At 43.3% G+C, this 25767-nt stretch overlaps 1 protein-coding gene across 35 annotated transcripts in view; it reads left to right on the top strand.

Annotated features, from left to right (window-relative positions):
* The window catches only part of LOC106568769 (kinesin-like protein KIF1A), a 63773-nt gene that overhangs the window by 16520 nt on the left and 21486 nt on the right, over positions 1-25767 (top strand). For 4 of the 35 annotated variants that reach the window (XM_014139416.2, XM_014139418.2, XM_014139407.2 and 1 more), the window contains exons 13-37: positions 4408-4550; positions 4757-4795; positions 5413-5439; positions 5838-6037; positions 6418-6497; positions 6583-6658; positions 6836-6915; positions 7180-7286; positions 8395-8493; positions 9617-9797; positions 9913-9985; positions 11787-11883; positions 12017-12177; positions 12516-12694; positions 12966-13103; positions 13556-13674; positions 15308-15393; positions 15494-15650; positions 15875-16061; positions 19341-19385; positions 19577-19667; positions 19853-19971; positions 20050-20123; positions 21880-21988; positions 25517-25668. In XM_014139416.2, the coding sequence (XP_013994891.1) occupies positions 4408-4550; positions 4757-4795; positions 5413-5439; positions 5838-6037; positions 6418-6497; positions 6583-6658; positions 6836-6915; positions 7180-7286; positions 8395-8493; positions 9617-9797; positions 9913-9985; positions 11787-11883; positions 12017-12177; positions 12516-12694; positions 12966-13103; positions 13556-13674; positions 15308-15393; positions 15494-15650; positions 15875-16061; positions 19341-19385; positions 19577-19667; positions 19853-19971; positions 20050-20123; positions 21880-21988; positions 25517-25668 (2819 nt within the window). Of the gene's footprint in view, positions 1-4407; positions 4551-4756; positions 4796-5412; positions 5440-5837; positions 6038-6417; positions 6498-6582; positions 6659-6835; positions 6916-7179; positions 7287-8394; positions 8494-9616; positions 9798-9912; positions 9986-11786; positions 11884-12016; positions 12178-12515; positions 12695-12965; positions 13104-13555; positions 13675-15307; positions 15403-15493; positions 15651-15874; positions 16062-19340; positions 19386-19576; positions 19668-19852; positions 19972-20049; positions 20124-21879; positions 21989-25516; positions 25669-25767 lie in introns of all 35 variants that reach the window. The other 31 variants (XM_014139425.2, XM_045693860.1, XM_014139435.2 and 28 more) reach the window with 29 other exon arrangements.

Here is a 25767-nt window from a genome sequence, read left to right as displayed (position 1 = left end):
TACACACAAAAGTGGTTCTAAATAGTACAAGACAGAGGTTCTTTTTGGTGCTTGATAGAATCCTTGTTTGAAGGATCAATAAAGAACCATGCTCATCACGTTCTAAATAGAACCTGTGTGGTGCTAAAAATAATCATTTCCTAAGGTTCTATAAAGAACCATTAACCCTTTAACAGGCAGCTCAACTGGGCGGTGGAGCGAATTTTGACAACCAATTTTAAATGAAATTAAGCATATGAATTTTTGTTTGGCATATTTTATCACCTCATCCAATGTAATTTAGTAAATTGATCATGCGGTTATCGTTATTGGACTCCCATATTTTTTTTAAACATGCATTCAAAGATGGTTGAAAACCAGCAAGTGAACGTGAGCAAAACCTAACCTCATTTACCAATTATTATAATTAATTATGAACTAATTGTGTATAAAATGGACAATTACAACGTTGCAAAATGTTGTTGACCTCTGAAACGTAATTTAAGAATGATTCGATTACAAATGTGTTGTTGTTACTAATTTAGGAACTCTATGCTCTACCAGGCGGTTGAGTTGCCCGTTAAAGGAAATGCTATTCAGTCAAAGCTAGTGATAATGGACAATGGAGACATATTGTTATGGGACTTTCTTTGTCTGTGCAAATACAACAATCCTTTGAAATTCATATCACGATTCGATGTCTGCCTGTTATCTTCTATATGTTTCACAATATCATTCAATAATTTTACTGGTATTCTAAGCATATAAACTGTAAACACATTCATTTACATGCATTGCAATATTCATATTTTGACACACAAATGTATCCTATTTTATTAATAATTGATTTAAGTCCTCATTTAACTAGGCATATCTTCCATTATAAGTAAATTAAGCATACATCATGTAAATACATGTATCATTTTTGGATGTTTTAAAAAGTCTATGCAAATTCCGATACAAAACTAGTTTACTCTTAATGGGCAACTCAACCAGCTGGTTGAAACCCAGCCTTAAACCCCAAACAGCAAGCAATGCAGGTGTAGAAGCACGGTGGCTAGGAAAAACTCCCTAGAAAGGCCAGAGCCTAGGAAGAAACCTAGAGAGGAACCAGGCTATGAGGAGTGGGCAGTTCTCTTCTGGCTGTGCCGGGTGGAGATTATAACAGAACATGGCCAAGATGTTCAAATGTTCATAGATGACCAGCAGGGTCAAATAATAATAATCACAGTGGTTGTCGAGGTTGCACAGGTCAGCATCTCAGGAGTAAATGTCAGTTGGCTTTTCATAGCCGATCATTGAGAGTATCTCTACCGCTCCTGCTGTCTCTAGAGAGTTGAAAACAGCAGGTCTGGGACAGGTAGGACATCCGGTGAACAGGTCAGGGTTCCATAGCCACAGGCAGAACAGCTGAAACTGGACCAGCAGTTCCTTTCTGGGGGCCAACCCGGACAGGAAGATCACGTCAGTGACTCAACCCACTTAAGTGACGCACCCCTCCTAGGGACGGCAGGGAAGAGCACCAGTAAACCAGTGACTCAGCCCCTGTAATAGGGTTAGAGGCAGAGAATCCCAGTGGAGAGAGGGGAACCGGCCAGGCAGAGACAGCAAGGGCGGTTCGTTGCTCCAGTGCCTTTCCGTTCACCTTCACACTCCTGGGCCAGACTACAATCAATCATAGGACCTACTGAAGAGATGAGTCTTCAATAAAGACTTAAAGGTTGAGACCGAGTCTGCGTCTCTCACATGGGTAGGCAGACCATTCCATAAAAATGGAGCTCTATAGGAGAAAGCCCTGCCTCCAACTTGCTTAGAAATTCTAGGGACAGTAAGGAGGCCTGCGTCTTGTGACCGTAGCGTACGTATGGTATGTACGGCAGGACCAAATCAGAAATATAGGTAGGAGCAAGCCCATGTAATGCTTTGTAGGTTAGCAGTAAAACCTTGAAATCAGCCCTTGCCTTAACAGGAAGCCAGTGTAGAGAGGCTAGCACTGGAGTAATATGATCACATTCTTTGGTTCTAGTCAAGATTCTAGCAGCCGTGTTTAGCACTAACTGAAGTTTATTTAGTGCTTTATCCGGGTTGCCGGAAAGTAGAGCATTGCAGTAGTCTAACCTAGAAGTGACAAAAGCATGGATACATTTTTCTGCATCATTTTTTGGACAGAAAGTTTCAGATTTTTGCAATGTTACGTAGATGGAAAAAATCTGTCCTTGAAACAGTCTTGATTTGTTCATCCAAAGAGAGATCAGGGTCCAGAGTAACGCCGAGGTCCTTCACAGTTTTATTTGAGACGACTGTACAACCATCTAGATTAATTGTCAGATTCAACAGAAGATCTCTTTGTTTCTTGGGACCTAGAACAAGCATCTCTGTTTTGTCCGAGTTTAAAAGTAGAACATTTGCCGCCATCCACTTCCTTATGTCAGAAACACAGGCTTCCAGGCAGGGCAATTTTGGGGCTTCACCATGTTTCATCGAAATGTACAGCTGTGTGTCATCCGCATAGCAGTGAAAGTTAACATTATGTTTCCGAATGACATCACCAAGAGGTAAAATATATAGTGAAAACAATAGTGGTCCTAAAACGGAGCCTTGAGGAACACCAACATTTACAGTTGATTTATCAGAGGGCAAACCATCCACAGAGACAAACTGCTATATTTCCGACAGATAAGATCTAAACCAGGCCAGAACTTGTCCGTGTAGACCAATTTGGGTTTCCAATCTCTCCAAAAGAATGTGGTGATCGATGGTATCAAAAGCAGCACTAAGATCTAGGAGCACGAGGACAGATAAAGACCAGGGAGGTTTTCCAAGGCCTCACAAAGAAGCATAAACATTGAATATTCCTTTGAGCATGGTGAAGTTATTAATTACACTTTGGATGGTGTATCAATACACCCTGTCACTACAAAGATACAGGTGTCCTTCCTAACTCAGTTGCAGGAGAGGAAGGAAACCGCTCAGTGATTTCACCATGAGGCCAATGATGACTTCAAAGCAGTTAGGGTTTAATGGCTGTGATAGGAGAAATTGAGGATGGATCAACAACATTGTCGTTACTCCACAGTACTAACCTAATTGACAGAGTGAAAAGAAGGAAATCTGTACAGAATAAAAATATTCCAAAACATGCATGCCGTTTGCAACAAGGCAGTAAAGAAATACTGACACAAATGTGGCAAAGCTATGAACTTTTTGTCCTCAATACAAAGTGTTATGTTTGGGGCAAATCTAATACAACACATTACTGAATACCACGCTCCATATTTTCAAGCATAGTGGTGGCTGCATCATGTTATGAGTATGCTTGTAACGGGACTTGGGAGTTTTTCAGGATAAAAAAGAAACAGAATGGAGCTAAGCACAGGCAAAATCCTAGAGGAAAACCTGGTTCATTCTGCTTTTCACCAGACATTGGGAGATTAATTCACCTTTCAGCAAATAATCTAAAACACAAGGCCAAATCTACACTGGAGTTGCTTAACAAGAAGACAGTGAATGCTCCTGAGTGGCCGAGTTACATCTGTTTGAAAATCTATTGCAAGACCTGAAAATGGTTGTCTAGCAATGATCAACAACCAATTTGACAGAGCTTGAAGAATTTTGAAAATAACAATTGGCAATTGCTGTACAATTCAGGTGTGGGAAGCTCTTAGAGACTTACCCAGAAAGACTCACAGCTGTAATCACTGCCAAAGGTGCTTCTATTTGATCCATTTTTAATTCAGGCTGTAAAACAACAAAATGTTGAATAAGTCTAGGGGTATGAATGCTGTACTTTCTGAAGACACCTTTATGGAGAATGGTTGTAAAGAACCTTTCTCAATGTGGTCAGCCATATTATATTTAAAATTCTGTAAGTGTTAATAGACAAGTTGAGATATCGCTGGAAGAGCTGGGGGTCCCTGAGGAGATAATTGAGAACCACTGATTGATTTAGTCAACTGTTCTCAACTGGCACCAGGCCATATGTGAGTCTTTCACACGACACCGTCACTGGCCGTAGTTATATAAAATAGCATAACACAACACATTAGATAAACAGGAATGACACTCTCACTCACGGTTACACAAAAAGAGCTGTGAGCAAACCAGGCCGAGCCTCCTCCCCTACATTTTAACTATCACTAAAAGAGCAAAGGACCCTTTTGTGAACTGCAAAGAACAATTGAAGAGCTCAAAGTGTTCTTTGAGTCATTATGGGTCCACATAGAACCATCACCCTTCCCAAAGAACCCTTGAGGAACCCTCATTTTTATGCATTGAGAGACTAAACCAGGAAGTAATCCAGGAACTGCAAATAATGATACCTTGAACGGTCCTATGTTGTCCCTGTCAATGACGATGTTTCTCCCATCATATAAACAGTGGACATATTTTGGGGTGAACCTGCCTTTTAATGGTTTTGACCCTTCCCAGGTATGCTGACCGCGCCAAACAGATCCGCTGTAACGCCGTCATCAACGAGGACCCCAACAACCGTCTGGTGCGTGAGCTGAAGGAGGAGGTGTGCCGACTCAAGGACCTCCTCTACGCCCAGGGCCTGGGAGACATCATAGACAGTGAGTACCTACCTACACACACACACACACACACACACACACACACACACACACACACACACACACACACACACACACACACACACACACACACACACACACACACACACACACACATACACACACACACACACACACAGGATGAGAGCCATACAGATGTGTGTGTGAGTGTCTCACACACTCTTCTCTCTCCTCTTTCCTCTCAGCGTATCGATGTCCCGATCCTGTGATAGCTGGTTTGAAAAGTGTGTATATTCTAGCAACCCCCCCCGCTTTGCAGCTAACTGAAAATAAAGCTAAACCTCTACCATACTAAAATCCTATAACACCCCAGAGCGATATGGAAGGACTCCAACCCAAAACCCATCTAAAAATCCATAAATCCAGTACACACTGAAGAAAAGAAACTCAGATTTTTACTGTCCACCTCTTGGGGACTGGAATGCGTCTCAAAAGTCTAACATGGCATCTTCTCCTCATCTCCTTTTTCTTCCTCTGCACTGATCTGCAAACATGGGATCGGTGAAAGCAAGATGGTATACTCCTCTAAGAGAATAGACTTTCCCCTTTCCAGTCCTTTCAGATCAGTGTAGATGAAGATGGGGGGGGGGGCATTTTAGACTGTTGGGATGCAGCCTGTGTTACACTCTGGTTCTCTGGGTGTGTAGCTATCTGATTGGACGCTCTGCTTCTGTAGAGGGTCTTTGATATGCCAGGGTTCTTAATGTGGGCTCTGGCTAGGGCTCTAGAGCTCTGCTGCCTTACTTCTAATTCACACTGCTTGCCCTGCATAATTGTCGCTTGCGGGATAAATTTAGTTTTTGGGAATTGCATTGATTTTAATTGAATAATACTTTCACAGCCTTTCAGCCTGGAGATTATGCTGCAAGTAAGAACTAAACTACATTTATTCTAGATTGGCTGCCCTATATATCATATGACATTGCTTGTTTTTAGCTTGTTACTGTATGTATTTTGCATATGACTGGCAGAGAAAAGCGTTTGCTCTCTAACTTCTCGTATGCTTTGCATATCCATCAGTGTAAGTTGCTCTTTTCTCGCTCTCTCTGCAATGCCTTTGGTAAGCACCTGTCTCTGCTTCTACGATACATTTTTTTTGAGCTCTCTTCTTCTGTTTTTACTCCTCCCTTGTTTTCCCTTTCTTCCTTATGTCCACTTCTCTGCGTTTTTCTCTCCGCCCCCAATGTCTCCTCCTCCTCACCTTCCTGCTGTTTGCTCCCTCTCTTTCCTTCTCTCCCCCACACACTCCCGCTCTTCTTCTGGCAGACTTGTGCGATTACAAGAACTTTGTCAATAATCGCCAGGCTGTCAATCAAACGGGTGATCTATCCACAGTGACCAATGCCATGACTGGGATGAGCCCTTCCCCCTCTCTCTCCGCCCTGTCCAGCCGTGCGGGCTCCATGGCAAACCTGCATGACCGCATCTTCAGCCCTGCCTCCGAGGAGGCCATAGAGAGACTCAAGGTAGGGAGGAGGAAGGGAGGGTGAACTTAGGTGGTGAGTGAGTGAGTGAGTGAGTGAGTGAGTGAGTGAGTGAGTGAGTGAGTGAGTGAGTGAGTGAGTGAGTGAGTGAGTGAGTGAGTGAGTGAGTGAGTGAGTGAGTGAGTGAGTGAGATGGAAGGAGAAAGAGACAGGGTGGGAAGGAGAGCGAGAGGAGGAGAGGAAGGGCAGTGGAGAGATAGAGGGATAGTTAGACAGCTGGGGACAGATGGAGAAAGAGATCAGGGAGGGGAACCAGGAGGTTAGAGATAGAGAGAGATGGTAAGGGTCATGGAGGCCAACCATAATGTTATGGCGTGTATGTACCATGCCAACTTAGACATTTGTCGTTCTTTTCCCTGTAGGAAACAGAGAAAATCATTGCTGAGCTCAATGAGACATGGGAGGAGAAGCTGCGCCGTACTGAAGATATCCGGATGCAGAGGTGTGTCAGACGGATTTAACCTTTAACCATTATCCTTATCTGAATCCATCTGTCTCAAATAACTGTGGTTCTCTGCTATCTGTAGGGAGGCCCTACTGGCTGAGATGGGTGTGGCCATGAGAGAAGATGGAGGCACCGTGGGCGTGTTCTCCCCCAAGAAGGTCAGAACCCCAGTACACCCCTTATGGCAACTGTAGTGAGATGTACTACAGTACCCACGATCCTCTGTACATGATATCCATTTCCATCATGCTACAACAACCCCTGTCAACAATATTTCAACACAAAATGTCAACATATGTGGAAGCAAAGTCACAATGTTCTTGTCTTCCTTTTAGACCCCTCACCTGGTAAACCTGAATGAGGACCCACTGATGTCTGAGTGCCTACTCTACTACATCAAAGATGGGACCACCAAGTGAGAACTACTCCTTAATCTGCAGGAAATGTGTACCTCTTTTGTATTGAAGTGGCCTCCAGTCCTGTAGTACAGTACAGATGGATTTGGAGTAAGGAGACAGCTGTTTAAGTTGACTACCTGGATTATCAAGGACAAAATGGTCATGTGAAGTGGGCAACGATAGTTCCTTCAGAATTTGAAGAGTGAAACAGTGTTCTTACAAGAAAGACATCTATGTAAAGCAAATCAATCTACTCAATATCCTATGCATTTTTCCCTCAGGGTTGGACGTGAAGACGCCAAAAGTCGCCAGGACATCGTGCTCAGTGGCCATTTTATCCAAGACGAGCACTGCACCTTCAGTAGCACCACAGGCTCCGGGGGAGAAGGTGAGACTGAACTGACCAACTGTGGACGAACCATGATAGTTTCTAGTAGTTCTAGTTCTATGAAAAGAATCTAGCAGATTTTGCTTGCGTGCACCAGAGGTTATAGGGTCTGTAGAGACTGGGACTATTGAGACTGGGTTATGGACTAAAGAGACTTGGACTAGTGAGGCTATATTTATAGTAAATTATAAACTGGGTGGTTCGAGCCCTGAATGCTGATAGGCTGACAGCCGTGGTTTATCAAACCGTATACCATGGGTATGACAAAACATTTATTTGTACTGCTCTAATTACGTTGGTAACCAGTTTATAAAAGCAATAAGGCATGAGGGGGGTGTGATATATGGCCAATATACCACGGCTAAGGGCTGTTCTTAGGCACGACGCAACGCCATATAACACACCCCCGTCGTGCCTTATTGCTTTTCTAAACTGGTTACCAATGTAAAATGGTTAGCATGGCAACTACTTTAGCTATCTAGTAAACTTGCTAGCTACTTCCGTGAATGTTGAACATGTTTCTTCCGGCAAATGAACACATTTCTAGGGCAAATGTGTTAAATTATAACCATGGTACAAAAGGGATAATCAACTTGGGCCTCTGTGCGTTCTCTGGAAAATAGTGTAACACCGTGGAAGGTCAGTTCCATTCCGCTAGCGCTTCGTGGAACACGCCTTCCACGTCATTCATTATTTTCCAAAGAACGCATAGCCCCTCGTTGACTATCCCTTATGTAATCACAGCAGAAAAAGACAATAGTTAGCCGACCAGTTGCCTTTTACCCTCTTGCCTTTGCCTACGCAGTCTTTGGAGATCACAGCTCATTGAGGGCAAGCAAATGATCCATTCAGTACATGTACATCAGGGCTGCCCAATTCCTGGTCCTGGAGGGCCAAAACACTTCTGTTTTTTTGTTTCTACGCGGTAGTTAATTGCACTCACCTGGTGTGACAGGTCTGAATTAGTCCCTGATTAGAAGGAGAGGATGAAAACTCAAAGTGTTTTGGCCCTCCAGGACTGGAATTGGGCAGCCCTGATGTAGTGTAAGAAAGGGAGGCATTGTAGAATGGCCAAATGTTCACCATCCCCGGTGGTTCTTGTCTGTTGATGATGATGACACAGGGAACGTCATCCTGGAGCCCTGCGAGGGGGCGGAGATCTACGTCAACGGGAAACTGGTGACCACGCCTACTCTGCTTCGTTCAGGTAAGGCTTAAACCCCTCAGCATCTTCCACTAAGTACGGGAAAAGATATACAACAGACACAAAACATACTGAGAAACACTACACTGATTTTAATTAAATATTTTGTATTTGTCTTGGCATGAATCTGCTTCCATATACAACATCATAAATACACAAAGAATCACCATAGATGATTCACACTTGAACAGTCCAAGGTTAAAATCATTACAGTTTTTGACAATTGCTTACAGATGATTTCTGAGACTATGGCTCCTCGTCTCTACACACAAAACCCCAAAACACACACGCACAACATGCAAAACGTCACACATCTCTTGCAAAACCAAACACTTTATTCAAAATGATTTTAACTCTTCTCAAAGTGGTGTTTTTGCATCACAACTCTACACACAAACCATCAAATGATTAGCTCTTATACACGCCAACTACACACGGATGTGACAAATGGAAAACACTACCATCTTGTGTCTTTTGCATGTTCAGTGGAGTCCACGGCAGTTTGTCATAGCACTCACACGTACACGTATGTGCACAAATATATAGAGTATGTATGCATATTCAGTATATATTCACACTATAAACAGAAATGTAAAGGGGGAAAAAAAATCAAATGTATTTCTTTCTCAAAACATTGTTTTCATCATCCTCCTTGTCCTCGTCTTCCTCTCACTCCTCTTCCTCTAACTCTCCAAAATTGGCCTCCTTTGTTGTCCAAACCAAGAAAGACAACCTGAAGCCTATGTATAGTGCTCAAGCTCTGATTTATAAGTGAAGAAATTAGCTATAAGTGTTTTCACACGTGAGCACTGGACGTAGGTAATCGGTAAATGAGTGTGGCATTTTGAAGACCTGTTAGTTTTGAATGATGTGTCTAATGTAGAGAACTGTATTTAGTGTTTTGCAAAAAGTGTGTTTTACAATTGCAAACTGAGTTTAAAGCCGATAATGTGCTTGCAGTTTTGCAGACTTGGTCTGAAGATTAGGTACGTGAGTTAACGGTTTCACTGTGTGCCTCAAGTATCGCTTTTAGTGTGTAAGAGATTGTAAAAAAAAACTGTAATAGGTTTATGACATTGATGAAATGACTGAGGTGTAATGAGATTGACCTGACTCCTGACCTCAGGAAATCGCATTATCATGGGGAAGAGCCACGTGTTCCGCTTCAATGACCCGGAGCAGGCGCGGCAGGAGCGGGAGAGGACCCCCTGCGCTGAGACCCCCGTGGAGCCCGTGGACTGGGCCTTCGCCCAGAGAGAGCTGCTGGAGAAACAGGGCATCGACATGAAGCAGGAGATGGAGTCAAGGTACGATAATCGATGGACTGCCTTTGGCAAAGCACCAGCTGGAATAACACATCATCCTCTTGTATGACTTTGTATGACTTTGCTTGAAAATGATTTGCTATAATTTTGTTTGCAGGCTTCAAGAGTTAGAAGATCAATACCGCCGAGAACGAGAGGAGGCCAGTAACCTTCTGGAACAACAGCGACTGGTAAGACAGGCCACTAAGAGATACCCCTTAAAAAGCTTATCTTTTGTTTTTATAAATACAGGTAACTGCGTAAATAAAGGAAACACTTGAGTAAATGAGGGACACAAAGTATATTGAAAGCAAGTGCTTCCACACAGGTGTGGCTCCTGAGTTAATTAAGCAGTTATCATCCCATGCTTAGAGTCATGTATAAAAATGCCCAGTTGCCCATTATTTTCCTCTACCATGGCTAGAAGACGACATCTCAGTGACTTTGAAAGAGGGGTCTCAAATGAGCATAAGTAGGGGGTTTAAAGGGTGTTTGTCTCAGTCACCAGATCTCAACCCAAATGAACACTAATGGGAGATTCTGGATTGGCATCTGAGACAGAGTTTTCCACCACTAGCAACAAAACACCAAATGATGGAAGAATGGTGTCACATCCCTCCAATAGAGTTCTAGACACTTGTAGAATCTATGCCCAAGGCGCATTGAAGCTGTTCTAGCTGCTCGTGGTGGCCCAGCGCCCTATTAAGACACTTTATTGGGTGTTTCCTTTATTTTGGCAGTTACTTGTATATGGAGACACTCAGTGACCAGTTTATTAGGTACACCCATCTAGTACCGGTCAGACCCCTCCTTTGCCTCCAGAACATCTTGAATTTTTCGGGGCATGGATTATACAAGGTGTGGCGTTCAAACGTTGCTCAATTGGTATCAAGGGACCTAACATTTGCCAGGAAAACGTTTCCTACACCACTGCCGCCAGCCTGTACCATTGATACCAGGCAGGATGGGACCATGGACTCATGCTGCTTCCACCAAATCCTGACTCTGCCATCAGCATGAGGCAACAGGAACCGGGATTCCTCGAACCAGGCGATGTTGTTCCACTCCTCAGTTGTCCAGTGTTGGCGATCACGTGCCCACTGGAGCCGCTTCTTCTTGTTTGTAGCTGATAGGAGTGGAACCCGGTGTGGTCGTCTGCTGCAATAGCCCATCCGTGACAAGGACCGACGAGTTGTGCGTTCCGAGATGCGGTTCTGCACACCACTGTTGTTAGGACTGCCACTGGACTGGATGTCTTTTGTCTCACTATTCTCAGTAAACTCTAGACACTGTCGTGTGTGAAAAGCCCAGGAGGCCGGCCGTTTCTGAGATACTGGAACCGGCGCGCCTGGCACCGACGATCATATTACGCTCAAAGTCGCTTAGATCATTAGTTTTGCCCCTTCTAACGTTCAATCGAAGAGTAACTGAATACCTCGATGCCGGTCTGCCTGCTTTATATAGCGAGCAATGGCCACGTGACTCTGTCTGTGGGAGAGAACCTTTTTCGTGAACGGGGTGGTGTACCCAATCAAATCAAATCAAATTTGTGTAGACCTTACAGTGAAATGCTTACTCACCAGCCCCTAACCAACAATGCAGTTAAATAAAAAAATCTAATCAAAATAAATACTATATATATATATATATAAAAAGAGATAAAAGTAACAAGCAATTAAAGAGCAGCAGTAAAATAATAATAGCGAGACTATATACAGGGTGGTACCGGTACAGAGTCAGGGGGCAATGCAAATAGTCTGGGTAGCCATTTGCTTAGATGTTCAGGAGTCTTATGGCTTGGGGGTAGACGCTGTTTAGAAGCCTCTTGGACCTAGGCTTGGCGCTCCAGTACCGCTTGCCGTGCGGTAGCAGAGAGAACAATCTATGACTAGGGTGGCTGGAGTCTTTGACAATTTTTTAACTGGCCAGTGAGTGTATGTAGCCGTTATTCTGTCATGTGATTTGATGTGTCTGTACCGGGGTCTCTCCCAGGACTATGAGAGTAAACTGGAGGCCCTGCAGAAACAGGTGGACAGAAACTCCCGTTACCTGGAGTCCCCAGACGAAGAGGAGGAGCCTGAGGAGGAAGGTGAGACATTGATTGACAGTTACCCATCTAGAACAACCTTTATCAAATGTTTACAATGATTTTGAAATAAAATATCTATTTCTGAGGTAAGGCCAGAGAATGGAGTATTTCCTTAATTATGGAATGTTTTAAGTTTTTCCCATAGTTCCGTGGACACAGCGTGAGATGGAGCTTGCATCCTGGGCGTTCCGTAAGTGGCGTTTCTACCAGTTCACCTCCCTCAGGGACCTGCTGTGGGGCAACGCCATCTTCCTCAAGGAAGCCAACGCCATCAGTGTGGAGCTTAAGAAGAAGGTACACTGTCATTAAATACAATCTATAAAGTAGAACAAGGATTTAGTGGTGAAACTGTGAGGTATCAGTCAAATGAAACTGCGTTATTAATCAGTTCAGTCAATCTACCAAATGAGTGTACATCGAATGAGTCTATTCTTAGAAAACTATGAATCGATTCAATGAGTCAGCAAAGACTGGTATTGCGAAACAGTGCCCCGGCAAAGTCACTGAATCAGATCGGCTCTATTGTGAAACGGTTCGATGAGTCCGCGAAATGAGATTTGAATTGACAACAGCGATTTTTGTCGCTAACCTGCTCACATGCTAAAATGCTAAAAGGGTCCTCTCCTTTACAGGTCCAGTTCCAGTTTGTGCTGCTGACAGACACACTGTACTCCCCGTTGCCCCCGGACCTGCTGCCCCCCAGCGTGGCCATGGAGCGGGAGAAACGGCCCTTCCCCAGCACCATCGTAGCTGTGGAGGTCCAGGACCAGAAGAACGGCGCTACACACTACTGGACCTTGGAGAAACTCCGGTATGTGTGTGCGGGAATTGTGTGTGTGTTTGTACAGTATTACTATACTTGTGAGGACCTTGACATTAGACTGTGTGAGTGCGTTTCTGTCTCTGAGCATTTGTTCCGGTTATTTATCTATGGCTTTACGTTATGATATGTGTCTCTGTACACGCGAGGCCCTGGTATGTAGGCCTATATGGACTTACCCAGTCTGCGTCAACTTTACAGTGTCTGTTGCTATGATGTGCTCTGTCCTGATCGTGTGCGTTGTCTGTGCTGCCCCCTATAGACAGAGGCTGGACCTGATGAGGGAGATGTACGACCGTGCGGCGGAGGTGCCCAGCAGCACTGTGGAGGACTGTGACCAGGCCCTGACCGGAGGAGACCCCTTCTATGACCGCTTCCCATGGTTCCGTCTGGTGGGCAGGTCAGTCACCGTCCCAATTCCTAGTCTTTTCAAATGTCATTCCCTTACTTTCTTGAGGTAATCACTAAGTAGCCAGTGGTTTCCTAATAAGAGCAAAAGGATGGAAACAGATACAATACAATACACTTATCGGAGGATGCACATGATAAATATTTGAACAGGGCCAGGGTCAATAATCTTGCCCCACTAGAGATTACCTCAACATTCTACGACGGTCCTCTGCTCTGAAATGATTGCCCTGTGTCTGATACCGCTCCTCCTCTCTATCTCTATCCCTCTCTCCCCCTCTATCCCTCTCTCCCCCTCTATTCCTCTCTCCCTCTCTATCCTTCTCTCCCCCTCTATCCGTCTCTCCCCCGCTATCGCTCTCTCCCCCTCTATTCCCCTCTCCTCCTCTATTCCCCTCTCCTCCTCTATTCCTTTCTCCCCCTCTATTCCTCCCCCGTCCGCAGAGCCTTTGTGTACCTGAGTAACCTGCTGTACCCCGTGCCGCTCGTGCACCGCGTGGCCATCGTCAGTGAGAAGGGAGAGGTGAAGGGCTTCCTCAGGGTGGCAGTGCAGGCCATCTCAGGTACCAGCTACTGTGCCATATTGTCATGTCTATATCCTTTTATTGTGCGATAAATTGTGTTAACCTCTCTGGGATATGTGGGACGCTAGCGTCCCACCTTGACAACAGCCAGTGAAATTGCAGGGCACCAAATTCAAAACAACAGAAATCTCATAATTAAAATTCCTCAAACATACAAGTATTATACACCATTTTAAAGATAAACTTCTTGTTAATCCAGCCACAGTGTCTGATTTCAAAAAGGCTTTACGGCAAAAGCATACCATACGATTATGTTAGGTCAGCGCCTAGTCACAAAAAAAGCCATTTTCCAGCCAAAGAGAGGAGTCACAAAAAGCAGAAATAGAGATAAAATTAATCACTAACCTTTGATGATCTTCATCAGATGGCACTCATAGGACTTCATGTTACACAATACATGTATGTTTTGTTCGATAAAGTTCATATTTATATCCAAAAATCTCAGTTTACATTGGCGCGTTATGTTCAGTAATGTTTCTTTTGGGGGTGATTTTGCAGAGAGCCACATCAATTTACAGAAATACTCATCATAAACTTTGATGAAAGATACAATTGTTATGCATAGGATTATAGATAAACTTTTCCTTAATGCAACTGCTTTGTCAGATTTCAAAAAAGCTTTACGGTGAAAGCACACCATGCGATAATCTGAGTACAGCGCTCAGCCACCAAAACAAGCCATACAGATACCCGCCATGTTGTGGAGTCAACAAAAGTCAGAAATAGTGTTATAAATATTCACTTACCTTTGATGATCTTCATCGGAATGCACTCCCAGGAATCCCAGTTCCACAATAAATGTTTGTTTTGTTCGATAAAGTTAATCTTTATGTCCAAATACCTCCTTTTTGTTTGCGCGTTTAGTTCACTATTCCAAATGCACAAGTCCAGACGAAAAGTCAAAAAAGTTCCATTACAGTTTGTAGAAACATGTCAAACGATGTATAGAATCAATCTTTAGGATGTTTTTATCATAAATCTTCAATAATATTCCAACCGGACAATTCCTTTGTCTTTAGAAAGGAAAGGGAACGGAGCTCGTGCTCACGGCCGCGAGCGATAAACAACTCAAGGCTTTCAGCCAGACCCCTGGTTCAAACAGTTCTTATTCGCTCCCCTTTCACAGTAGAAGCCTGAAACAACATTCTAAAGACTGTTGACATCTAGTGGAAGCCTTAGGAAGTGCAATCTGACCCCATAGACACAGTATATTGGATAGGCAATCACTTTAAAAAACTACAAACCTCAGATTTCCCACATCCTGGTTGGATTTTTCTCAGGTTTTTGCCTGCCATATGAGTTCTGTTATACTCACAGACATTATTATAACAGTTCTGAAAACTAGTGTGTTTTCTATCCAAATCTACTAATTATATGCATATTCTAGCTTCTGGGCCTGAGTAGCAGGCAGTTTACTCTGGGCACTTTATTCATCCAAGCTACTCAATACTGCCCCCTGTTCCCAAAGAAGTTAACATACAGTATTAGACACAATTGTTTAGTGTTTTGTAAAGGACACCCAAGTGGGTGCTGAGAGATTAGTGAATTGCTGTTTGATAAAAATGGCCTTCAAAACGGATGAGATTACAACATTTTTATTGTCTCTCCCCAGCTGATGAAGAAGCCCCTGACTATGGTTCTGGCGTAAGGCAGTCAGGAACCGCCAAGATATCCTTTGAGGACCAACAGTTTGAGAAGGTAGAATCAGTAAGAAATTATACATGAACTTGAATACTTGCCAAATCGCTGTCTGCATTCAGTATCTAGATTATGAAAATGCTGTGTCATTATTTAAAAGGCCATGTGTTTGGCTGGTCAGTTCCAGACAGAGTCGTGTTCTGGCGGCATGTCCCATTCTAACACCTCTCATGAAGAGCTACGCTTCGTGGAAGGGGAGGGACAGAACTCTGATATAGGAGCTGACCCTGACGAGGTCAACAACAACACCTGTGCAGGTAAGGAGATCCTACCAATCATGTTGTTTTTCGATGACATAATTGTGGTGGTAGATATGAACAGCACAAATGTGTTTCGTAGGGGAAGACTTAACTGAAAGGTCATGTACTTATAATTTGTGTAAGTCATGGTGCAGGAGTAAAGCACTGTGTCTCCCCGTCATACCGTGTGCAGGACTGCAGGCATTTCCTGTCTTTATCATGTGTACTTACCATGACCACAGACTTGTCCCCCATCACAGCCACACCAGAGGTCCCCAGGAGCCCACTGAAGGGTGGTCTGGGTCTGGAACTGCCCCTGGAGAAGGCCCTGTCCCACCTCCACATAGGCTCCACCTTCACCTTCAGGGTCACAGTGCTGCAGGCCTCCAGCATTTCCGCTGAGTATGCTGACATCTTCTGCCAGTTCAAGTAAGTGCCTCCCATTCATTCAAGCCCTTTCATTTTGTTGTATTTTAGCTTTGACCAGGACAGTTTTGGAGGTTTTAGATAGACTTGACAAGATGTCAGTGAGGAAAAGTGTTTTGAATGATGATGATGATGCATAAAGAGGCATTTGTTTCTAAAATCTCTCCTTAGGAACATCTGCAAGTGCCAGTGGTTCAGGTACTTTAAGAATGTAAACTCCCTGAATTCAGGGAGTACCATGGGTATTGGACTAGTTCTGAATATGTTTTTACCTTGTAAATGTGTCTGTGGACTGTTTAGAAACAAAACATTTAATGTCGTACCATTCAACTCCATAGGCGTATGTGTGAGTCCGGTCGCTAACCAAGGCAGTACGACCTTGAGAGCACAGGCAGCGATGTCTTGCGTGTTTTGGCCTACCCAGATCAGTATGTTGCAACCCCTCGTGGGGTTCCCTGAAACCCAACACCCATACTATTCCATTGATGTCCATTGATGTGAGTTTAATCTCTCTATGATGTTCACACTGGGGTTTAAACCGCCCAACATGAAAAAAATAGAACTGAAGAATAGAACTGAAACAAGGCCACTTTCTCTTGATCACAGCCTGACGAAAAGCTGAAGTTAGAACGTCTCTGCGTCACATGGCAGAACAGTCTGTCGTCACTTCTATAATAATACTAATAATACATTTGATTTGCATCTTTCAAAATACCCAAGGACCCTTACAGAGTAAGAAAAAATTGCTAATACATAAACATGACAATACTAAAAGCAAGGCGCATGACACCCAAAAAATGGACAAAAAAAATAACAGCAACAACAGCGACAAAGTCATCAAGGCAGTTCAAATTGAGAGGCTAACTTCAACAACCTCTGCATCCCTTACACGATAAGAAGATTAAAAAGACAAAAAAACAGCTAGACCAAGGTTTAAAACGCACTAGGAGTTCAGGGGTGAGAAAGTTCCAGAGAGTGGGGGTGGCATTGCTGAAGGCACAATCCCCCATGGAGCGTAGTCTGGAGAGAGGGGGGTGACCAGTAGGCCAGAGACAGAGGATCGAAGGCTGCGGATGGGGGTGTAGATGTGTTGCATGTTGGAAAGATGGAAGGGAGCCAAGTCATGCATGGATTTGTAGGTGAGGAGAAGGAATTTAATTGGAAGCCAGTGGAGGTGGAGAAGTGTGGGTGTGATGTGCTCCCTGGGTTTGGTGCGGGTGAGGAGTCTTATAGCTGAGTTCTAGATATACTGAAGTTTGTTGAGGGAGCTGTCAGGGAGTCCATTGCAATAGTCCAGGCGTGAGGTAATGAAGGCATGTATAAGGGTTTCAGCAACTGAGTCGGTAAGTGAGGTGCTGAGACTGCCTATGTTCTTGAGATGGAAGAAGGCAGATTTTGTGATGGTTTTAATGTGGGCATCAAAGTGTGGAATCGAGGATGACCCCCAGATTATTCCCTTGAGAGGTAGGACAGATAGAGCAGCCGTCGACGTTAAGGTCAAACTCCTCAACCTTCTTCAGGAGAGATCTGGGTACCACCAACATAGCTTCTGTCTTATCGCCGTTGAACTTCAGGAAGTCGAGCTTATCCATGTTTTTATTTATTTTAGACAGTTGACAAGTGGGTTTGGAGGGAACATAGATTTGTGTGTCATCAGCGTAACAGTGGAATTCCAGACTGTGTTGACGGAGTATTTGGCCGGAAGGGTACGATATAGATGATGAAAAGGAGTGGCCCTAGGACTGAGCCTAAAACGCCTGATTTGAAGGGACTCAAAGAGGGACTGGAGTTGGCAACCTACAGTCGTTACGTGACAGTAGTAGCTTATAGATCATGGAGAAGGGAGCTCTCGGGTTATGACCTTTATTGATGTTAGAGTAGTGGGTAGACTTGGCCTTGTGGTGAGCGTCAGGGTTCTCATGGGACTGAATCAGTTCAATCAGGGGGGTTGGAAAGATGAAATAGGGTGGCCACGTGGTCAGAAATGGTGAGGTTCAGGCCACACATGTCGGAGGGATCTATGGCCAGTGTAGCACACCAGGTCCAGGTTGTAGCCTTTGACATAGGTTGTAAAATTCACATGCTGGAGTGTACATGAACGTTTAAGTCCCCAAGCAGCACATGGAGCAGGAAGATGTTAGCGCCTTAAGTCTTGAGTGGAAGAAAAGGGAGAATATGGGAGGCCTGGATATCAAAATGAGGAGCGCTAGTTTGAACGCTAGGCATTCAAATGAGGTCAGATTGTGTACCTGAGTTATAGCCATTTTGAGGTCTGATCGCGAGGTTAAAAGACAAACATTCATAAGGTTTGTTGCCAGGTTTCAGTCAAACACATGACATCAATTGCATTTTCTGTGATGAGCCCCTCTGAGAACAGCCAACCCGACGCACAATCCTTTAATAACGGTGAGACCAGAGGGAAAGGGGGGCTTTATAGCGACACTATTGGAATTGATACAGTTCAATGGAGAAGTACCCGATTAGAGCCACGTCCAGTGTTGAATGTGCCAGTTACATCCATAGAATTGTTAGAGCAGAAATCCCTGCGGCAGTCACTTGACCAAGCACCAAGCCGCCGATGGACACTCGGAAGAGCTCGATAAGCGAGAGTCTTGCTCACTGCTATGCCAACCAAAAGGCTAGCAAAGCAAGAGAGGTGATAGCGCTGTAGACATGACAGCAACAGTAACACATGTCACTGCCAGAGTAATGAGGATGTGGGAAAACAATCCAGGATGGCTTGTTTAGGTGCAGGGAGGCAGAGTCTATGAAATGGTGGCAATTTTGTACTGTCACTAAATATGATCATATCTATTTGACAGTTATAAGGAAGGAGAAATCTTATAGTTAGTCATTTATAATTTGATTGTTATGTGTAGAAAGCAAATGAGTCATTTCAATTCCTCAACTTTATTTCCTATTTTCATCATATTTTGACTATGTACTTGAGTTTGTCTCCTCAGCAATTTACAACGATTTTTATTTAGGCAGGAATCTACATTTTAGAAGACATCTAACACGCTAACTATTTTAAAGCTATGCTATGGAAAAGGGCGGCAGGTAGCCTAGTGGTTTAGAGCATTGTGCCAGTAACTGAAAGGTTGCTGTCTAACATCCCTGAGCTGACTCTGTGAAAATTCTGTCTGTGCCCCATAAGCCAAGCACCTTCCCGTAATTTCTACTGTAATTCTCTCTGAATAAGAGCATCTGCTAAATGACTCAAATGTAAATGCAAAAGCCTTGTCTTTCAAGACCTTTCACTTCTCTCTTTTCTTCATCCAGAAACGACTCCATCCTCTCTTGGTTTAAACAAACAAAATTCTTATGGTTAGTGTTATTCCTAAAGTAGACTCGTCTGATGGTGCAAGACAAGTGTCCACCAAATGTGATCATAATCAGTGCGGCATATTGAGAGTAGTCAATAGTACATAGTAGTAATGTAACAGTGTCGTAGTTTTAATATATATGTATAGTGAATATGTACGCATATTGATTGAATGTGGTTTCCCTACTTCCAGCTTCATCCACCGACATGATGAGGCTTTCTCCACTGAGCCACTCAAGAACACCGGCAGAGGACCTCCGCTGGGATTCTACCATGTACAGAATGTAAGCACTGACCAGAAATAACATTGCTATTCATTATTATTATTATTCATATTATTTCTATGATATTACCATGAATGAATCATGAATTACAGATTGTTGTTGTATTGCCTTGTATTCATCCTATTGTCGCTGGCCTTGTTAAGGGACTTTATTGATAGCCTACCTCGCTTTTGATTATCTATTAGATCACGGTAGAGGTTACCAAGTCGTTTGTGGAGTACATCAAGACCCAGCCCATCGTCTTTGAGGTGTTTGGCCATTACCAGAAGCAGCCATTCCCACCCCTCTGCAAAGACCTCATCAGGTGAGAAAACTGGACTTTCCCTCTTCTTCTTCAAATGATCCCGTTTCACTGTCTTGCTAAAGTAGACCATTTTAAAAGTTCACACTTCTATTTCAGTCCCCTTCGACCTTCTAGGAGGCAGTTCCCAAGGGTCATGCCCTTGTCTAAACCAGGTGAGTGGTTTATTTGGTATGTGTCTCTTTCTACATCTTTGAGAAAGTGCCAGCCACCAAGCTGAGCAAGTTGGCACTGCAGCCATTTTGTACGAGAATGCTAACCAGATATTGGTTAGTAGTACAAATGTGACGGCCCATCCCAAATGGGGCTTATGACAAAAAATGCTTATGGCCAACCATCAGCATGGTCAACCCCTCCATTATCTCAGCCAATCATGGCTAGCCAGAAAGGATCCTGTCTTTTTCCCTATTTAGCTCAGTGCTTTCTCCTTGGCTAAACTCATAATTTAATATTTATATTTACAGATCCCATGCAAGTTTGCAATTGAGGCACATGAAAGTTCACATGTTCAAGAAGGCATTACTGGAGAAAAAATTGTAAAATATTTATATATGTTTTATATATAAACTCAGCAAAAAAAGAAACGTCCTCTCACTGTCAACTGCGTTTATTTTCAGCAAACTTAACATGTGTCAATATTTGTATGAACATAACAAGATTCAACAACTGAGACATAAACCGAACAAGTTCCACCGACATGTGACAAACAGAAGTGGAATAATGTGTCCCTGAACAAAGGCGGGGTCAAAATCAAAAGTAACAGTCAGTATCTGGTGTGGTCACCAGCTGCATTAAGTACTGCAGTGCATCTCCTCCTCATGGACTGCACCAGATTTGCCAGTTCTTGCTGTGAGATGTTACCCTGCTCTTCCACCAAGGCACCTGCAAGTTCCCTGACATTTCTGGGGGGAATGGCCCTAGCCCTCACCCTCCGATCCAACAGGTCCCAGACGTGCACAATGGGATTGAGATCCGGGTTCTTTGCTGGCCATGGCAGAACACTGACATTCCTGTCTTGCAGGAAATCACGCACAGAACGAGCAGTATGGCTGGTGGCATTGCTGGAGGGTCATGTCAGGATGAGCCTGCAGGAAGGGTACCACATGAGGGAGGAGGATGTCTTCCCTGTAATGCACAGCGTTGAGATTGCCTACAATGACAACAAGCTCAGTCCCATGATGCCGTGACACACCACCCCAGACCATGACGGACCCTCCACCTCCAAATCGATCTCGCTCCTTGGTGTAACGCTCATTCCTTCTAAGAAAAATTGTGCGTTCCTGGTGTAACTCGGGCAGTTGTTGTTGCCATCCTGTACCTGTCCCTCAGGTGTGATGTTCGGATGTACCGATCCTGTGCAGGTGTTGTTATACGTGGTCTGCCACTGCGAGGACGATCAGCTGTCCGTCCTGTCTCCCTGTAGTGCTGTCTTAGGCGTCTCACAGTACGGACATTGCAATTTATTGCCCTGGCCACATCTGCAGTCCTCATCCCTCCTTGCAGTATGCCTAAGGCACGTTCACGCAGATGAGCAGGGACCCTGGGCATCTTTCTTTTTGTGTTTTTCAGAGTCAGTAGAAAGGCCTCTTTAGTGTCCTAAGTTCTCATAACTGTGACCATAATTGCCTACCGCCTGTAAGCTGTTAGTGTCTTAACGACTGTTCCACAGGTGCATGCTCATTAATTGTTTATGGTTCATTGAACAGGTATGGGAAACAGTGTTTAAACCCTTTACAATGAAGATCTGTGAAGTTATTTGGATTTTTACGAATTATCTTTGAAAGACAGGGTCCTGAAAAAGGGACATTTTTGCTGAGTTCATATTTTTTTTAAACATCCCTAGCTTCATCCACATCATTGTGCTGGCGTGTCACAAATTTTCAGACACATTTCTGACCTTCTCTTTCACAGTACCAGCCACCAAGCTGAATACCCTGACCCGTTCCACGGCCGGCCCATGCCACTCCAAATATGACCTCATGGCCTTCTTCGAGATCTGTGAGCTGGAGGCCAATGGAGAGTAAGTATTGTCATGTCTCTGACTATGATTAAATTATATGACATGCTATTTTATCAAATCGATTATCTAACATTTAATTGATTACGTGATTGAATTAAACCATGCAACAATTAAACCATTAATAACCTGGGGCACCACAGAAGCATTAATTTATATAGAGCGGTTATCTCCCGAATCCACTCTCTTAAAGATCTGAAGATCTTTTATATCAATAGCAGTCAATTATTAATCGTCACCTTGATCGGTCTCGTTCTGATTGTCGTAAGTACTTGGTTATCTGCACGAACCCTAGCTAACAAGTTGAATCAGCAATACACAAATTGGCTTAATTATTTATTTACTAAATACCTAAATAATCACACAGAATTACATATATATACACAGGATAGATCACACATCGATTACTCATCATGTCATGAAAAGCCCCTAGTGGGCTAACCCGATATGACTGCTGGTTAAACAAAGGAAGGGGGTTGGGTTTGAATGAAAGAGCGGGATGACTGAGGGACAAAGAGATTGGGTCTCTATCGGACCTTGAGAAGCTTTGCTACCGTAAATACAGAATCTTATGCATTCTAATAACCGCCCATTCGGAAAAGGAAAATGCAAGATATATATTTACTCTGAGCTGCGTTTCGATAGATGGGTCGAAGATGGAAGACTGGTTTACCCAGCAGAGATCGCCCATTGTCCTTTGAAGAATCTTTCTGGTCCTAGTGTTGTAGAGCGGATACGTTAAAGTACCCTGTTGTTCTTAGGAGATGTCTGTTCTTTCCTAGGTCACGTACATTTACAGCTGCAGCTGACAACTCGACGTCTAGGAGGTATCACTTCTTCTTTAGTGAATAATAGTTCAAAGTTCATACCAGCTCGTGCTGTATTCTGGCTGGTCTAGTCGAAATTCACCATTCCAGTGTGGTGATTGTCACCTCCATGTTGAAATTCGCCCTTTTAAATGTACGGACACCAGTCCTCACGTCATCGGGAACTGTACTGGGGGAGAGAAGGGCGTGTTTCATAGTTCTCAACCAATGTCTGTTCACTTGGGTGTAGCCACTGACTGGGACTACGTTTTACTATGAAACAATGATCTTATTTAGGAGGCAAAAATTACATTTAATATTTTCACAAATAGTTTCATATTTAAACATTTAAATTGCACAACAATTCCATGTGAATCTGATAGAATGTGTAGACTTACAATTTTTTTTAAATCACCTTTATTTAACCAGGTAAGCTAGTTGAGAACAAGTTCTCATTTCCAACTGCGACCTGGCCAAGATAAAGCAAAGCAGTGCGACACAAAAAACAACACAAAATTACACATGGAATAAACAAGCATACAGTCAATAACACAATAGAAAAAAAATAAAGTCTATATACAGTGTGTGCAAATGTCGTGAGGAGGTAAGGCAATAAATAGGTCATAGTAGCAAAGTAATTACAATTTAGCAAATGAACACTGGAGTGATAGATGTGCAGATGATGATGTGCAAGTAGAAATACTGGTGTGCAAAAGAGCAGAAAAAAAAATAAAAACAATATGGGGATGAGGTAGGTAGATTGGGTAGGCTATTTACAGATGGGCTATGTACAGCTGCAGCGATCGGTTAGCTGCTCAGATAGCTGATGTTTAAAGTTAGTGAGGGAAATATACTTTCCAAGATACAATTTATGTCGTCCTATCATCAGATATAATGTCCCAGAAAACAACTGATCTAGCATCATATTCTTTAAGTACCAACGGACACTTTCAACTGGTTGAGAAAGGGAAATATTGTTCCATTCCCCAACCTTTTGATGTTACCATACTTTCTCTACGTTCACAAAGGGCTTTCCAATAGTCCATTCTGTAGAGTGGAGAGAAAAGGGTAAAGGTAACGTCATGACAGTACGTTATTTTGGGCGGCAGGTAGCCTAGTGGTTAGAGCATTGGGCCAGTAACCGAAGGGTTGCTAGATCAAATCCCCGAGCTGACAAAGTAAAATCCTGTCATTCTGCTCCTGAACAAGGCAGTTAACCCACCGTTCCTAGGCTGTCATTGTAAATAAGAGCTTTGTTCTTAACTGACTTGCCTAGTTAAATAAAACATTTGTTCTCTTTTGTTAAGTTCTCTCCAAAGCACCTTGAAAAATATTTCCCCTTCTTCATGGTCATTAAAGCTGCAATATGTCACTTTTTGGGCAACCCAACCAAATTCACATAGAAATATGAGTTATAGATCTGTCATTCTCATTGAAAGCAAGTCTAAGAAGTGGTAGATCTGTTATTGTCGTGGACGAATCAGAATTAGTTGGGTAACAGATAATTAAGATGTTATATTAGTATAATATGCTTATTTGAGGTACTTGTCATTAGAAAGTGTCCATTGGACTCTGGTGTCTTTTCAGTTGCACGTCTACCGTAGCTGGGGCTCAGACACTTGGGGCCCAGAGAGGGGAGAGGTCAGACTTGTCGTCATGGGAATGTGTCTTTACCTATTTCTTAAACCATGTGAAGGGATGCGTGATTAATGGGGAACCAATGACTTGTCTCCACAATGTCTGTGAGCAAGTCACTCCCTCCTTTTCTTTATTGTGGGGAGGATTATGGCAGTAAATGGACCCTTGTATGTCCTCTCTTAGATCTCACACTTATCCTGTGATAATATATGGCCTAGAGGCTCACTCCCCCCAGTGAGCCTGTCCAGGAGTGGGGTCAAGAGGGGGTTTGCTTGAGATGGGAGTATCTAGAGTTGACAATTGATATATGCCATTGGATGAAATAGTTCTGTTCAATACCGTACCAGGGAGGGACGGTTCTAAGGAGACCAGATACTGGTCTATACCATTAATCCTGTTGACATAGCAGTTACTGTCTGATGTGTTTTATTGATATCTGTCACACAAAACTTAACCTTTGTGAACTGTTACTAAGTATCTGTGGTTTGTGAATGTACGTTGAAGGGGGTGTATCGTTGCTATAAAAGATCCCTGTAGCCATTGGGTAATCACTTTGTACAATGATTCATTCGAGAGAGTGCATTATTGGGGGTCAAGAACTTTTGCAAAGGTATCTTAAGTATTAAAGATGTAGTTTAACTCGGACTGGTGTGTTTGTAACTCCTCATTTGGTAATGCGGAAATTAGCCACCACATTATACATGCACTACTTCTATGCTTCCCATTCTTAAATTTTGTCTTTTACTTTCTGTTTTGTACACCAGCTTCAAACAGCTGAAAATACAATATTTTTGGTTATGGAAAATATATTTCATAGTGGTTTAGATGGTACAATGATTCTCTACACAATGACTGCTTGTTTTGTCACATAAACTGAAATTAAGCAAACTATTAGAGTTTTTGCAACCAGGAAATTGTGGATTGATTTCTACACATTGCACCTTTAGCCATTGAAATTACAGCATTTTCTCACCAAGTAATTTCATGGTAAATACCAGTGGTAATAGAACTGTAAAATAAAGCCTTACTGACAGTTTAGGGTCATTAATGTGTGTCATTGATGAATATGCAATTTTTTTGTCCTTAGCTACATCCCTTCAGTGGTGGACCACAGAGGGGGCATGCCTTGCCACGGAACCTTCCTTCTTCATCAGGGCATCCAGCGGAGGATCACAGTCACCATAGCGCACGAGACAGGAAATGACATGGAGTGGAAGGAGGTCAAGGAGCTGGTGGTGGGTGAGTACGGATGAGAGTAGACAACAATGACATGTGCACAGTAAATTCATCTTTACCGCACATACAGATCCCACAGATCCGTCTTTACAGCACATAAAG

The sequence above is a fragment of the Salmo salar genome, chromosome ssa14, assembly GCF_905237065.1.
Source record: "Salmo salar chromosome ssa14, Ssal_v3.1, whole genome shotgun sequence".
NCBI lineage: Eukaryota > Metazoa > Chordata > Actinopteri > Salmoniformes > Salmonidae > Salmo > Salmo salar.
The sequence above is the reverse complement of the archived record's forward strand: the minus strand, read 5'-3'. Positions and strand labels throughout refer to the sequence as shown.